The sequence below is a fragment of the Corythoichthys intestinalis genome, chromosome 5 (assembly GCF_030265065.1).
Source record: "Corythoichthys intestinalis isolate RoL2023-P3 chromosome 5, ASM3026506v1, whole genome shotgun sequence".
In the NCBI taxonomy this organism is placed as follows: domain Eukaryota; kingdom Metazoa; phylum Chordata; class Actinopteri; order Syngnathiformes; family Syngnathidae; genus Corythoichthys; species Corythoichthys intestinalis.
In genome coordinates, this window is record NC_080399.1 from 56,247,677 (window position 1) to 56,262,191 (window position 14,515).

At 39.5% G+C, this 14,515-nt stretch overlaps 1 protein-coding gene across 1 annotated transcript in view; it reads left to right on the forward strand.

Annotated features, from left to right (window-relative positions):
• The first annotated feature begins 5,561 nt into the window (after nucleotides 1-5,561).
• anpepb.1 (alanyl (membrane) aminopeptidase b, tandem duplicate 1) overlaps nucleotides 5,562-14,515 on the forward strand; it is a 46,407-nt gene continuing 37,453 nt past the window's right edge. The window contains exons 1-4 of the mRNA XM_057835900.1: nucleotides 5,562-5,886; nucleotides 8,407-8,713; nucleotides 12,048-12,190; nucleotides 12,275-12,423. Of these exons, the coding sequence (XP_057691883.1) occupies nucleotides 5,583-5,886; nucleotides 8,407-8,713; nucleotides 12,048-12,190; nucleotides 12,275-12,423 (903 nt within the window). The 5' untranslated portion in view covers nucleotides 5,562-5,582. The remainder of the gene's footprint in view (nucleotides 5,887-8,406; nucleotides 8,714-12,047; nucleotides 12,191-12,274; nucleotides 12,424-14,515) is intronic.

Genomic DNA, 14,515 nt, shown 5'->3' on the forward strand with positions numbered 1-14,515 from the left:
AATGAGTGACCTCCAGCCAGAGTCTCGATTGAGCAAGAAAGCGAATGTGACGTCAGTAGACTAATCATGCTCCCAATACAGCCATTATTGTATTATGAGGAAGGACTGCGGATTCAGATGATTTTGCGGATTAATTTGTTCAATGTGCTGCAGGCTTTTGTTGCTGCACCAGGGAGAGGCGTGTGAGCCTTTTTGGGTTTCAAAAAGATCCTGTTCACCGTGAAGAATGGACGGACAAGGACGTGAGTAAGCGACGTGTTTTATATTATGTCAAATACAGGGATCATGACACGTTTTAATAAAGAGGTGGCTTGCATTTTGTGGGCGACAATGCTCCTTGTCCACCGCAAGGGCCATAGCCACTAGCTGATGAGCGTCCATGCTCGGGCAGCCATGTGCTCTTGTCTGCGGTTCTCCATTGTGTAGAGCAGGGGTGGGCAAACCGGTCCTCGAGGGCCGCAGTGGGTCCTGGTCTTTGTTCAAACTTATTCAGCACAGACAGTTTAGCCAATGAGGTATCAGTGGAAACAAGAAGCACCTGACTGAAATCTCCTGATTGCACTTGTAAGAAAACGTATTGGTGAAAGGCTGTCCTCATGATGGGTATGAACAAAAACCCGCACCTACTGCGGCCCTTTGTGGAATAGTTTGCCAACCCCTGGTGTAGAGGCTTCCACTCCTCTCGGCCCTCTTCGTGTGCCCGCTGAGAAAGCACTGTCCTCAGCTTGGGCTCGGAGAGCCACACGCTCCGATGTCAGCCAGTTTGTCCACCGAGAATGCGCCATTTTCCGCCGTTCAACGATGACCCGACACCTGCTCGCCACCAGGGGCTGGTCGATCAGTGGAGCCTATCACCCCCGCCACCGTGTGTGACATGAGTCAGGGTAGTTTTGTGTGATTTTTCGGTTTCGAAAGTCGAGGAAGAAACTTGGAAGAAGCGCTCGGTTCGGGTTAGCATGTAGCATAGGTCTCACACTCTTTTGTTCACACTCTTTCCTTGTCTCTGAGTACCTGCAGGGAAATTACAAGAGCAGACTAACTCCGGTGGCATTAAATAGAATTTAATAGCATTAAACAAGTCGGCAGTTTTGACCATTATGCAGTAATTTATTTGTACTGAATAAATGCATTTTTGATATTTCATATTCCATTTAGCACAAGACTGTTATTTGTCGTTTTAGCAATTGGGGAAAAATACTTAGATAAAAAGAATATCCTGCAAAAATATTGCGATTAGAGAGATAAAAACAATGACCACATTGTGCTGTTCTCTGTCCCATTTCCTCCTCCACTGTGCTGAATTCGTTACTCTGCTGACGTCATCACCCAGATCGCGGTGCCAGAGCGCTATAATGACAGGAGCAGCTAAATGGCAGCTTGAAAGACTCATTTCTCATCATCTGTGCTTTGCTAAATTGTTGTATATAGTCGAATCGTCTCAAAATATGATTTTAAATCACATAATAATGCCATTTAAGTTTTTTTTTTATTATGGTGGCACAGGCACTTTAATATAAGGCAAGGCAAGGCAAGGCAAGGCAAATTTATTTATATAGCACAATTCAACACAAGGCAATTCAAAGTGCTTTACATCACATGAAGATCATAAAAATCACATTTAAATCAATACAACGTAAAAACCAAGACAAAAGATCGCATTTAATCACAAATAGAATAAAAATAAATAAATAAAAATAAAACAAAAATAAAACAAAAACTACTGCTACTAATAATAATTGAAATCAGCAATGAAGATAAGCACAAGAGGAATAGAAAGCAAGTAGATTGAAATATATAGACAGTTATGGATATGCAGTGCTAAACAAAAGCGTTTTTAGCCCTGATATAAAGCATGATTATAAAGCAAACAAAGGGTACTTTGTTGCTTCACTTTTTAATATAAAGATACACGATAATATCGGTCACCGATAATTATCGGCCGATAATGGCAATTATGACGTCACACAGATAATCCAGATAATAAAAAAATTCAACCGATAATGCAATCCGATAATTATATACTTGATTTTGCCTCCAAATGTGCTCAACCGAAGAATTCAGCACGCCGCCTCCTCAACCCCTCCCCTCTCTGAAGCCCCTGAGGGAGGAGGGGTTGAGGAGGCGGAGTTACAAGACAAGAAGTAGTTGAATATTATGGCGGCTGTTACTAAAAAAACGACGCTCTCGCCATCTGCGAAACATGTACCGTACAAGTTCCACGAAGGAGAAAGAACGCGTCCTCATTCAAAACCACTAACCCAGCAGCCATTTAAAACTGCATCACAAAGAATTTTGGAACATATACGAGGCTGCTGCTAGCAGGAATGCTAAAGCTATTGTAAACACTAAGCTAAACTACAGGGCTTGTGACGATACAGAGTCGGGCTGTTTGGGAATGCAGCCCAAGGCGGGTGGTAAATTCCGACGGAGCCCGCCGCTTTGGCCAGTCCGGCAGGCCGCCGCCGCCTCGCCATAGGCGGGGCGGGCCGAGCCCGGTTCCCCGGCCTCTGGACCTCCGGCGAACACCCCGGTTTCTCAAGCGTTCCCCCACGGCGTGCGAGCAGAGCCAGGACCCGAATACGCCGCGGCGAACCGGCCGGGGCGGGCGGGCGGATTATCCGGTACGAATGTAGCTGCCGCCGAGACGAGACACAGTTTTTTTTTTTTACCTTAATGACACGAGAACCAAAGCCCTGGATAAAAGAAATAATGCCGTTTATACGACCACCATTCTTCATGAAAAAGTGATGTCCGGTAAGCAAGCTTATCATGATGGCACAGTGGTTATAAGATAATTTAAACATGGAGAAAACGAAGTCAGCCAGTCAATAATGCATTCAGAATGTGAAATGACGAGCGGTCAGATGACTTTGTAACGCTGCCTTTATTTTCGGTTTAATAAAACTCAGGCACAAAACAACACGCACACGGATGCGAGCGCAAACTCCGTCCAAATAGTACTGCCGTGTAGCAGTTTAGCTGCTGTAACGCAAATGTTGTGAAAGCCGCAAATGTAAACAAAGCGCTGAAGAATGGGTACATGACATCTCGCTCTTTTGAGGCAATCATTTCCACAGTGTGCAACAAAGCATTTAACATTAGCAATCACTTTTCAAATTATTTAACTTATTTCTTTGCTCAATTACAGTCACAGTAGATAATCAAATTCTTAAATCAATATTCTGTAGCCACAAATATTATTCAAAATCTTTCCTTCTTCAAGTTTTTTTTTTTTTTTTAGGATTAAGTATAATAATGTATTGCTTAAAACAAGGCTGTTAAGATTATTTTCAGCTAGCTATTTTTCTTCCAAGAAATCTGAGAGAAATACACTTGAAGCGATGGCAGATAATTTCACTTATTGCCAATAGATTTACACTTAAAACTGACTAGTTTTAAGGAGGTGTGTTTTGCAGCGGATTAATGTTATATATGTTAGGAATGGCTTACTTTTAAACGCATTTTTGTGCAACTTAGGTATTTACTCTGTAAGTAATTGTTGCCAAAGGTTTACCATTACACAATGTCAGACAATCTGTCATTATTTAGATGTTTGAATTGACGACTTGTTCGTACATTGTGTTGAAAAAAAGAGCAATAAATTATATTTTTGCACAGTAATATTTTCTTTTGTGTATACTTTAAAAATTTACATAAATCTTTTAATAGAATCATCGGCTTGACATTATCGGTTATCGGTTGGAATGAGGAGGAAATTATCGGTTATCGGTATCGGTTGAAAAATGCATTATCGTGCATCACTACTTTAATTAAAATTCTATTTGATTGTATTTTATTGATTAACTACAGTACACAAAACATTTTATATATGAGCCTAAATGGCTAAACTATACCAAAAAGACTATATCAAAAAGAGCTTACATAATATGAACCTTTGTTTCAAGATCATTTTAGCCTTCACATAACAAATTCCTGTTATCCATTCTGAAGAGTCCAACTGTCATTTTATATTGTATCGCAAAGTTAGTGCATAATAAAACCTTCCTTATAAATATGTACAACTGTTTGGCAGATGTAATCAGATGAAGATAATCTAAAAAAAAAAAAAAAAAAAAAAAAAGGAAAACTCCAGTGAAAAAAATGCTTATCTGTGGAACATCACAATTGTATTGTGGATAGTAAATCATTCACTTCTATTTGTTTGCATTTTTATTATCAGATTTGAAGAAGAGGTGGTGACTTCTGCTGTGTTTTACTGCATGCGGGATGCTCTTCAAAAGATAATCATTTACTATATTGAAGTTCACTTTCCTGCCATTTTATGGACTAGGAAACCGACAAGAGATAAAGCTTATCCTATCGTATTGATAGACTGAGCAATAGTATTTAGGATGATTATTATACAAATGCTTATTTCGCAAAATCCACTTTACTGGTATAGTGCAATTATATAGTATATCGGAATAGAAAGAAAAAACTACGAGAAACCCTTCTATGTGTCAAGCCGCCTGTATATATTATTCCCACTCTAAAATGGATAGATGAAAATTGGTAAGAGGTGAATAAAGAAAAATGCGTATGTGATATCGCAATGCAGTAATAGAGTGCTTCTCAATTGTTTTCTGTTACGTCCCCCCAGGAAGACGTAAATGTTTCGTGACCCCCCCATCCCCCTGCCGCCACTGTAAATAGCATCATTTGTCGATAAAATGATTAATATCATAAGTAAACCTCGGCATAATATTGTGTCGTTTTTAATATCAAAAAAGTAATATGATCGATCAACTTACAATAAAGTCTACATTTTTATACATTGTTTTGCTAGTAACAAAAAAAGACAAAGCACATCAATTTGCTTGAATTAAAAAAAAAAAAAAAAAAGTCACATCGAAACTGTAAAAATACATCCAAGGCACATTTATGACCATTTGATACTGAAAAATAAAATTTGATAAAATCAATAAATTATCATAAATTCAAACTGATTAGCAACATTAACACATGAGGACAATATGCCAATTTGACTGAAAAAACAAAAACAAACAACAAAATAAAATTAATAGAACAAAAACAACAGTGTAATTGGACAGAGGGACAGTTTTTATTTTTGCTGCAGGCAGTAACAGCTCCTTTGCTATGCTGTGGGGTTATTTTGCACTGAGCAACTTTATATGCCACCTTATGTGATGCTAACAGTGCTCATTCATTAATATTTTAGGCGATTCTGGACGACACAAAATGGTAAAAAAAAAAAAATCAAATTAAGCAATATATTTACATAATTATTTCCTTTTTTATTTAAAAATTGGGGAAAATGACTTTATTTCTACTCTTCGTGGTTGGTGAACCACATCATACTTAACATTACCGTCCGATAAAAAGATAAAAAAAAACATGTTGTCATAATTATGATTAAAATTTGTATTGCCACTCGTTCCTAATTGTTGTAGTAATGAAGTGGCCCTCTTGGGTGCCTATGGGTTGAGCTAAATGTCACTGTTAATACATCACCTGCTACAATAAAAAGGGAGGAGAAATGCTGTGCAAGGATACACATAAAAGCTGACCTTTTCTTTATTGCATGCATTGTTTCAGAGCGGGGTTCAGCATCAGGCAGGGAAATGGGGAAGGGATTCTTTATTAGTAAAGCTGTTGGGGTAGTTTGTATTGTACTTGGAGCTGGAGCTGTGGCCACCATAATAGCTCTGAGTGTCGTTTACTCCCAGGAGAAGGCTAAAAACGTAAATGAAGTGTCCCCAACAAATGGAGGAACTACATCCAAGCCTACTACCACAACAGTGGCCCCATCCAACAATCCTTGGGACAAATATCGACTGCCCAAGAACCTGGTACCAGAACGCTATAATGTCACATTGTGGCCCAGGCTTACTAAAGATAACAAGACTGGACTCTGGATTTTCACAGGTAGAGTAATTTTTGAATTTATTGAATTTTCTCAAGACACCGAGGAAATAGACCTCTCAAATATTTCCCAGCTCAGATATTGTTCATAGCAGTAAATTTCATGATTTCGTCAAATAGAGATATACAGTCAAATATTTATTGTCAAAGTGTTTTTTTTTCCTCAACAATATATAAATTGATAAACAGCTGGTATTAACTATTCTAGAAGCACCATTCTAAAATATGCAAAACATTTCATATTATTTATTATAAGTAAGGACACAATTTCAAGATATCAAAACCATAAAATTGTCTTCCCCATGACTTTTGCCATTTAACTGCACAATGTCAGCCAAATTCAAATTCACGTTAACTTAAAATTTTTTCAGCTTATGAATTACTACCAATAATATGTACTGGTATATTTGAAATTCAATGATAATTTTTTTCCCCAATGTTGGTTTAGTGAAACATTGAGGCTCTAATTTAAGTCCACATCGTTTACATTTATTCTTACTGCCACATAGTGGAATTTTAGGATGAATAGCTTGTGGTTGAGAAAACATCCCAATTTGGTTATTACATTAAAACAGGCTATTGACCAAATGTCCAGCAGCAGACCAAGATACAGAAACTGCATTCTGTTATTTGATAAATACCTGTGTGCTCTCTTCCCGTGTAACTTTATTTCCCTATCCATTCATTAATGCTTGGATGAATTTTTAAAATGTCAAACTAAGGTAGGATCACTGTTTTATCATGATAGAAATGTTCATTTAAAGTGCCTGCGATGTCATAAATTTTAAATAGAATTATCATGTGAATTAGAATCATATTTTGAGACGATTCGACTATATACAACACTTTGGCAAAGCGCAGATGACAAGAAATTAGTCTTTTAATCTACCGTTTAGCACTGCCTGTCATTATACCGCTCTTGCATCCCCAGCTGGAGGATGACGTCGGCAGGGTCACGATTTCATCTGATTTAGAATCCCGCCCATTGAGGGGAATTAATCAGGGTGAGGAAAATGCAACGAAGAGAGCAGCAAAATGTCATTGTTTCAATCTCTCTACTCAAAAATTTTAACAGGATATTTATTTTATTTAAGTATTTGTCCCCAATTGCTAAATAAATGGTATGGTCATGACAAATAACAGTCTTGCGCTAAATGGAATATGATATGCATTTAATCAGTACGACATGGCAAAATTCCTCCATAATGATCAAAACTATCGACTTCTTGCACCTCTCATACGATATTTTATGCCACCGGAGTTAGTCCGGCTTTTGTCATTTCCCTTTCAGAGAGCATAAACCAACCAGGAAGCATGACAGCTAGCAGACATGCTAACCAGAACCGAGCCGCGTTTCAAAGTCTTATTCTCGCCTTTCGAAGCGAAAAATCACGCAAAATTACCCCGGACCATATCACATGGCGGTGGGGTTGTTGATTGTCCTCACTGATCGGCAACTCCCCCCGCGGCGAGCCAGTTACAATTCGTCGTTCCCCTGCTGCGGGCAGGAGGGCTCGTTTGCCGGGGAAGCCGGCCCACGTCGTCGGAAGAGCGCATAACTACCCATGCCCAACCCGAGGATAGTGGTCTATTGCCGGGCACACGAAGAGGGCAGAGGGGCTTGGAAGTCACAAAATGCAAGCCACCTCCGTATTGAAACGTGTGGCATGATCCCAGTATTTGGCATAATAAAAAACACGATGTTTACTCACTTCCTCGTAAGTCCAATGGTCCCACAGTCAGACTTGTTTTGGCCAATCTCGGGGTGGGAGGTTTTGAAACCCAAATTGGCTCACACGCCTCTCCCTGGTGCGGCAACAAGACCCTGCAGCACATTTGGCTGGCATGATGCGAAACATAAACCCAAATTGGCTCACACGCCTCTCCCTGGTGCAGCAACAAGACCCTGCAGCACATTTGCCTGGCGTGATGCGAAAAATAAACAAATTAATCCACAAAATCAGCTGAATCCGCAGTTCATCTGCATGCTATAAAGCACAGGTGTCAAAACGATTCCAGAAAGGGCCTAGTGGGTGCAGGTTTGCTTTCCAACCAATGAAGAGGACACCTTTTCACCAATTAGATCTTTTACATGTGTAATCAGTTAAGCTTTGTCAGGTGCTGCTTGTTTCACCAGGAAGTTCATTGGTTAAACTCTCTGCGCGTTATCGGTTGGAACAAAATCCAGCACCCACTAGGCCCTTTCTGGAATCGGTTTGAAACCTCTGCTATAAAGTAATGCTGTTTTGTGAGATGCTGACCCGGCTGACGTCACATTCGCAATCCTCCTCAAAACAGGAAGTTATTCATGTTAATGGTGCGGGATTAAAAAAATTGAATAAATAAAACGATGACTTGCACACACATCCAAGTGGTCCATTTCATTCAGGAGCATAAAATACCATGTGAAATATCAAATAATCACGCTTTTTGCTGTGATAGGCATTTTAAGTTGGTTTTAGATTATGATTACCCTTCACTCCTTTCCTTCTTTCCATCATATCATATTGAATGTCATTCTAGGTGAGTCCAGTGTGCACTTTAAGTGTGTTGAGGAGACCGACCTGATTCTCATCCACTCCAATAAGCTGAACTATACCAAATATGACAATAACCAAATGGCCCACCTGGACGCGATGGATGGTGGAACCAAGGCTCCCGCAATAGTTTCTTCCTGGCTCCAGGTAGAAACTCAGTACCTGGTCTTAAAGCTGGAGACGAAACTGATGAAGGACCACTGGTACACTCTTCATACAAATTTCATCGGAGAACTGGATGATGACCTTGGAGGTTTCTATCGAAGTGAATACGATGAAGATGGAAAGCGCAAGTATGTGTTCCTGTTTTTATTTAAAAACAAGAATGATGGTGAACAAAAAAGGCAGTACCTTGGCGCGTGAAAGAGAATAACTTGCTTCTCTGTTTTCCTATCTATACAGCTTGTTGTAAAAAAACAAACAAAATCTCGACTCTCATTGTGTTGTGTGAATGTGCGTGACAAAACTGGACAAGTCTCCCTGTTAGTTAGTTAGTTAGTTAGTTAGTTAGTTAGTTAGTTAGTTAGTTAATTACATCAGGTAGCCCGCCCGTCTCATCAGACCATAAGAAATGGTTCCAGTAATCCATGTGCTTTGTTGACATGTCTTCACCAAACTGTTTGTGGGCTTTCTTGTGTACCGTCTTCAGAAGAGGCTTCCTCCTGGGGTGACAGACATGCACACCAATTTGATATAGAGTGCAGCGTATGGTCTGAGCACTAACAGGCTGACCCCCCACCTCTTCAATCTCTGCAGCAATGATGACAGCACTCCTGTAATGAGTCACGTGACATTTTGGAGGGAAAATGACAAGCAGTACTCAATTTAGACATTGAGGGATGTATGTACGGCAGTTTCTTAAGGGTGTACTCACTTTTGTTGCAGGGGTTTAGATATTAATGGCTATATTTTGAGTTATTTTGAGGGGAAAATAAATTAACTCTATTATATAAGATGCACACAGACTACTTTTCATTGTGTCAAAGTGTCGTTTTGTCAGTGTTGTCCCATGAAAAGATATACTTAAATATCTGCATAAATGCGAGGGGTGTACTCACCTTAGTGATGCACTGTATACTGGGAGGGGCAAAAGAACGTTCGTTCGTTCCAAACCAGAGCATTCGCTGCCAGTCTTTCTGATTTTTATGGCCTTTACAGGTCGCTATTTGTTCGTTTTAGGGCCTTTACAGGTCACTTCCTGTTGAGTTTGAGTCACTGCCTATTCCTTTGGGAAGGCTTTTAGTTCCATTGGACAAAACCAACAGGATTTTGGGCCACTGACAGGTGCCCCAATATCAAAAGGAAGTGACTGAAGCACTTTGAATTGCCTTGTGTTGAATTGTGCTATATAAATAAATTTGCCTTGCCTTGCCTTGCCTGAAATACAACAGCAAATGACCTGAAATGCCTCAAAATTAAACCCAACACTTGCCATAGACGTCCAATAAGCGGATTGGACGTCCCAGTTCAAATGGATTGGACGTCTACTAGTGATAAATTTACAACAAAAGGATGAAGATAGCCTGTTTTCTGTTTATTAGTTGTTTTGTAGAATATCCTAGACTAGGGGTCGGAAACCTTTTTGGCTGAGAATGAACATGAATACCACATATTTTTAAATGTAATTCCGCGCCATACAATATGCTTAAAACTAAAAATACAAAAATGTTTGTGCATTTTATGTAATTTCAACACTTTTAAAGTACAATAAGTCTCTGAATTTTAATTTAATTTAACAACATTGTTATGCTATTGCTAATCAATGATAAGTATTTCTTACTGTAGACTTCATAATGTAATTGACGAGACGCGGTGCCTGCATTGTTGGCGAGGCCGTCAAAGCTGACCGAGTGGAATCACAGACAAAGAGCTTTTTTCGTTGAAAATTCTTGTGAATAAATGCTTAAATCCCTGAATTCTTTATAGATATTGACGTAAAACAGTCTCGATTCATGGTTAAAAGCAAAAGAAACCGTGCAGGTAGCATTTATTTTGCGTAAATATGTCGAATGTGTGGCTTGTTGCGCCGCCTTACTACAATAAAGAGCTTTTTACGTTGAAATTCTTGCAAATAAATGCTTAAATCTTTGAATTCTTTATAGATGTGGATGTAAAACAGTCTCGATTCTTGGTTAAAAGCAAAAAAAAACGTGGAGGTCGCATTTATTTTACGTAAATATTCCAAACTGTGATGACAATGCCTTGGTGGCTAATTCCTCCATTTTTTTTCCCACAACGTTTCAAAATGCATGCATGGTACGAAAAATATAATAATTACCATGAATCCTTGAACAAATCACTCCTGAGACAGTCCTTCCTGTTTGTATGTGGTACAGCTTTCGTACTTTTTGAACCGAAATCCACCGTTAGTTTGCTGCATGCGTGTTTGTTATTCGCTCCTCTTGATGTGGGCGGCCCCCTGCTTGAAGGAGTTGCGCAGCGCATGGCCGAGCTGACCCTTCAATAATGATGATGCCTATGTTCTTACCATTAATGCGACTTCTGGTGCTGCATGGTTTTGCGCAAGGATTTGTAGTCCGGTTGATACTTTGTGAGGTGAAGCTCCATGCAGGCGTTGAAAAACTTAGGATGTGTCTCTTTTCATGTTCACGAAGAAGCGTCACAAGTCCTGTTTTTCCTCACCGTCCACGGAGCACCATCAGTGCACAACGAAACAAGTTTATCCATTGGTAGATTTTTTTCTTTTGCGATCACATTAAAGGACTTGAATAAATCCTCCCCTCTTATCCCTTTCATAGTCAAAACCTTGCAATCATGCTGAACTGGGATAAATTGCTGACGTCTGTTGACTCATCCAAAGCGAGAGACTTTTATGTCCATTTATTTCCTTCACTTGCGTTGCCTCAATTTGATTTGACATCATGATAATCTTCAACACTTCTTGTCGACAGAGGCACGTCTTTTATTCTTTTAATTATCTTGTCTTTATCCAAAAAGTCGTCAAAAACTCTCCACAAAGGCAAATTCCTCCGTGCATTCCTGCTGGAAATTACAATACTCCTCATCTTTTTTCTTTTAGCCATCTTCACAAAAAGGTTTCGAAAATTAGCTAACAGCGCGGAAAACGGAACTGAAAAGGAAGTTTACTTCCTGATCTCACACACATGCGTACATCGGCCACTATTTTCAACAGCAAAATACGGCAAACCCACTTGAACAGTGTCTCATCTTCATCTGCTTTGCCTATGCAATTGGTATATAGATAAATACATATAGAGACACAACGTCATGTATGTATGCCACTTTCCCACCAAAATTACTGCGAACCGGCTTTCTAGTCGCTGGTGACCATCGCCGTTTCGCGCAATGCACAAAGGAGAATAACAAAACTTCTTTTTTTTTTTTTTCCAATAATAAAGATTTGTCTGCGAGCCAGATGCAGCCGTCAAAGGAGCCACATCTGGCTCGTGAGCCATAGGTCCCCAACCCCTGTCCTAGACCAATGTATCGATAATTGTTGTATCGTGATGTCGTAAGAACATTGTTATCGCTTGCTTTCTATCGAAAATCGTATTGTGACGTACCAAGAGGTTCCCACCCCTAACTCTTAGAAGAGTAAAAGAGTACTTGATGCTAAATTTTCTCCATATGTGCTTTATGGTTCAGGTATGTTGCAACAACTCAGATGCAGCCTACAGATGCCAGGAAAGCCTTCCCTTGTTTTGATGAGCCGGCTATGAAAGCAATTTTCCACATCACTCTAATACACGACCGTGGAACTGTGGCACTTTCTAATGGCGCAGAAAAAGGTGCAGACACATTGCAGAGATTATTATTGTTTTTATGAATTTTTCATGCTGATTTGACATAATTCCTCTCATTGTTTTATGTAGAAACAAGCGAGGTTGTCATTAATAACCAGCCGTTGCAACGGACAGTTTTTGAGGAAACAAAAAAAATGTCCACCTATCTTTTGGCATTTATTGTCAGTGACTTTGGAAACATCAGCGCAACTACTACTACTTCTACTGGTGATGTCGAGGTAATGTATACGATACAGCCATACAAACAATTGTACTGATTTTTAGCTGTTTATTGCCTTGTTTACTAAAGTATAGTAACCAAAAATTTTGATAATATGTGACAAAAAAGGGGCTTGAAATAAACAATACAGAACAAAATACAAGACAGTCCAATGAAGTTGGGACTTTGTATTAAACATAAATATAGAATGCAATGATTTGCAAATCATGTTCAACATATATTTAATTACCATAAAATTCCAAGTTATTGTTTTCTAAAAACAATTAACGTTTTTCAGTTTTAACCTTAAATATCATGTCTATGTTGTGGATTCAATCAAATATACACTCTCGTTCAAAAGTTTGGGGTCACTTAGAAATTTCCCCCTCTTTGAAAGAAAAGCATTTTTTCAATGGAAATAGTATTAAACTAATCAGAAAAACACTCTATACATTATTAATGTGGCAAATGACTATTCTAGCTGGAAACATCCGGTTTAAATGCAATATCTACTTAATTTTGTAAAGAGGCCCATTTACAGCAAACATCACTCTTGCTAGTTGCCCTAGAAGGATAACAGATGACCTCGTGCAATTATGTTGGCACGGCTCAAAACAGTTTAGGTGGTTAGACAAGCTATAAAACTGATCTTCCTTTTCGCTAGTTGGGTATCTGGAGCATCACCTTTGTGGGTTTGATTAAACTGTCAAAATGGCCAGAAAAAGACAACTTTCACGTGAAACTCGACAAGCTTTTCTTAGAAGTGAAGTCTATTCCATAAGAGAAATTGCCAAGAAATTGAACATTTCCTATCACGCTCAGTACCACTCCCTTCAGAGAGCAGCACAAGATCTAACCAGAGTAGAAAGAGAAGCGGGAGGCCCCGCTGCACAACCGAGCAAGAAAAGTACATAAGAGTCTCTAGTTTGACAAATACAGTGCCTTGCAAAAGTATTCGGCCCCCTTGAACCTTGCAACCTTTCGCCACATTTCAGGCTTCAAACATAAAGATATAAAATTTTAATTTTTTGTCAAGAATCAACAACAAGTGGGACACAATCGTGACGTGGAACAAAATTTATTGGATTATTTAAACTTTTTTAACAAATAAAAAACTGAAAAGTGGGGCGTGCAATATTATTCGGCCCCCTTGCGTTAATACTTTGTAGCGCCACCTTTTGCTCCAATTACAGCTGCAAGTCGCTTTGGGTATGTTTCTATCAGTTTTGCACATCGAGAGACTGACATTCTTGCCCATTCTTCCTTGCAAAACAGCTCGAGCTCAGTGAGGTTGGATGGAGAGTGTTTGTGAACAGCAGTCTTCAGCTCTTTCCACAGATTCTCGATTGGATTCAGGTCTGGACTTTGACTTGGCTATTCTAACACCTGGATACGTTTATTTTTGAACCATTCCATTGTAGATTTGGCTTTATGTTTTGGATCATTGTCCTGTTGGAAGATAAATCTCCGTCCCAGTCTCAGGTCTTGTGCAGATACCAACAGGTTTTCTTCCAGAATGTTCCTGTATTTGGCTGCATCCATCTTCCCGTCAATTTTAACCATCTTCCCTGTCCCTGCTGAAGAAAAGCAGGCCCAAACCATGATGCTGCCACCACCATGTTTGACAGTGGGGATGGTGTGTTCAGGGTGATGAGCTGTGTTGCTTTTACGCCAAACATATCGTTTTGCATTGTGGCCAAAAAGTTCAATTTTGGTTTCATCTGACCAGAGCACCTTCTTCCACATGTTTGGTGTGTCTCCCAGGTGGCTTGTGGCAAACTTTAAACGAGACTTTTTATGGATATCTTTGAGAAATGGCTTTCTTCTTGCCACTCTTCCATAAAGGCCAGATTTGTGCAGTGTACGACTGATTGTTGTCCTATGGACAGACTCTCCCACCTCAGCTGTGGATCTCTGCAGTTCATCCAGAGTGATCATGGGCCTCTTGGCTGCATCTCTGATCAGTTTTCTCCTTGTTTGAGAAGAAAGTTTGGACGGACGGCCGGGACTTGGTATATTTGCAGTGGTCTGATGCTCCTTCCATTTCAATATGATGGCTTGCACAGTGCTCCTTGAGATGTTTAAAGCTTGGGAAATCTTTTTGTATCCAA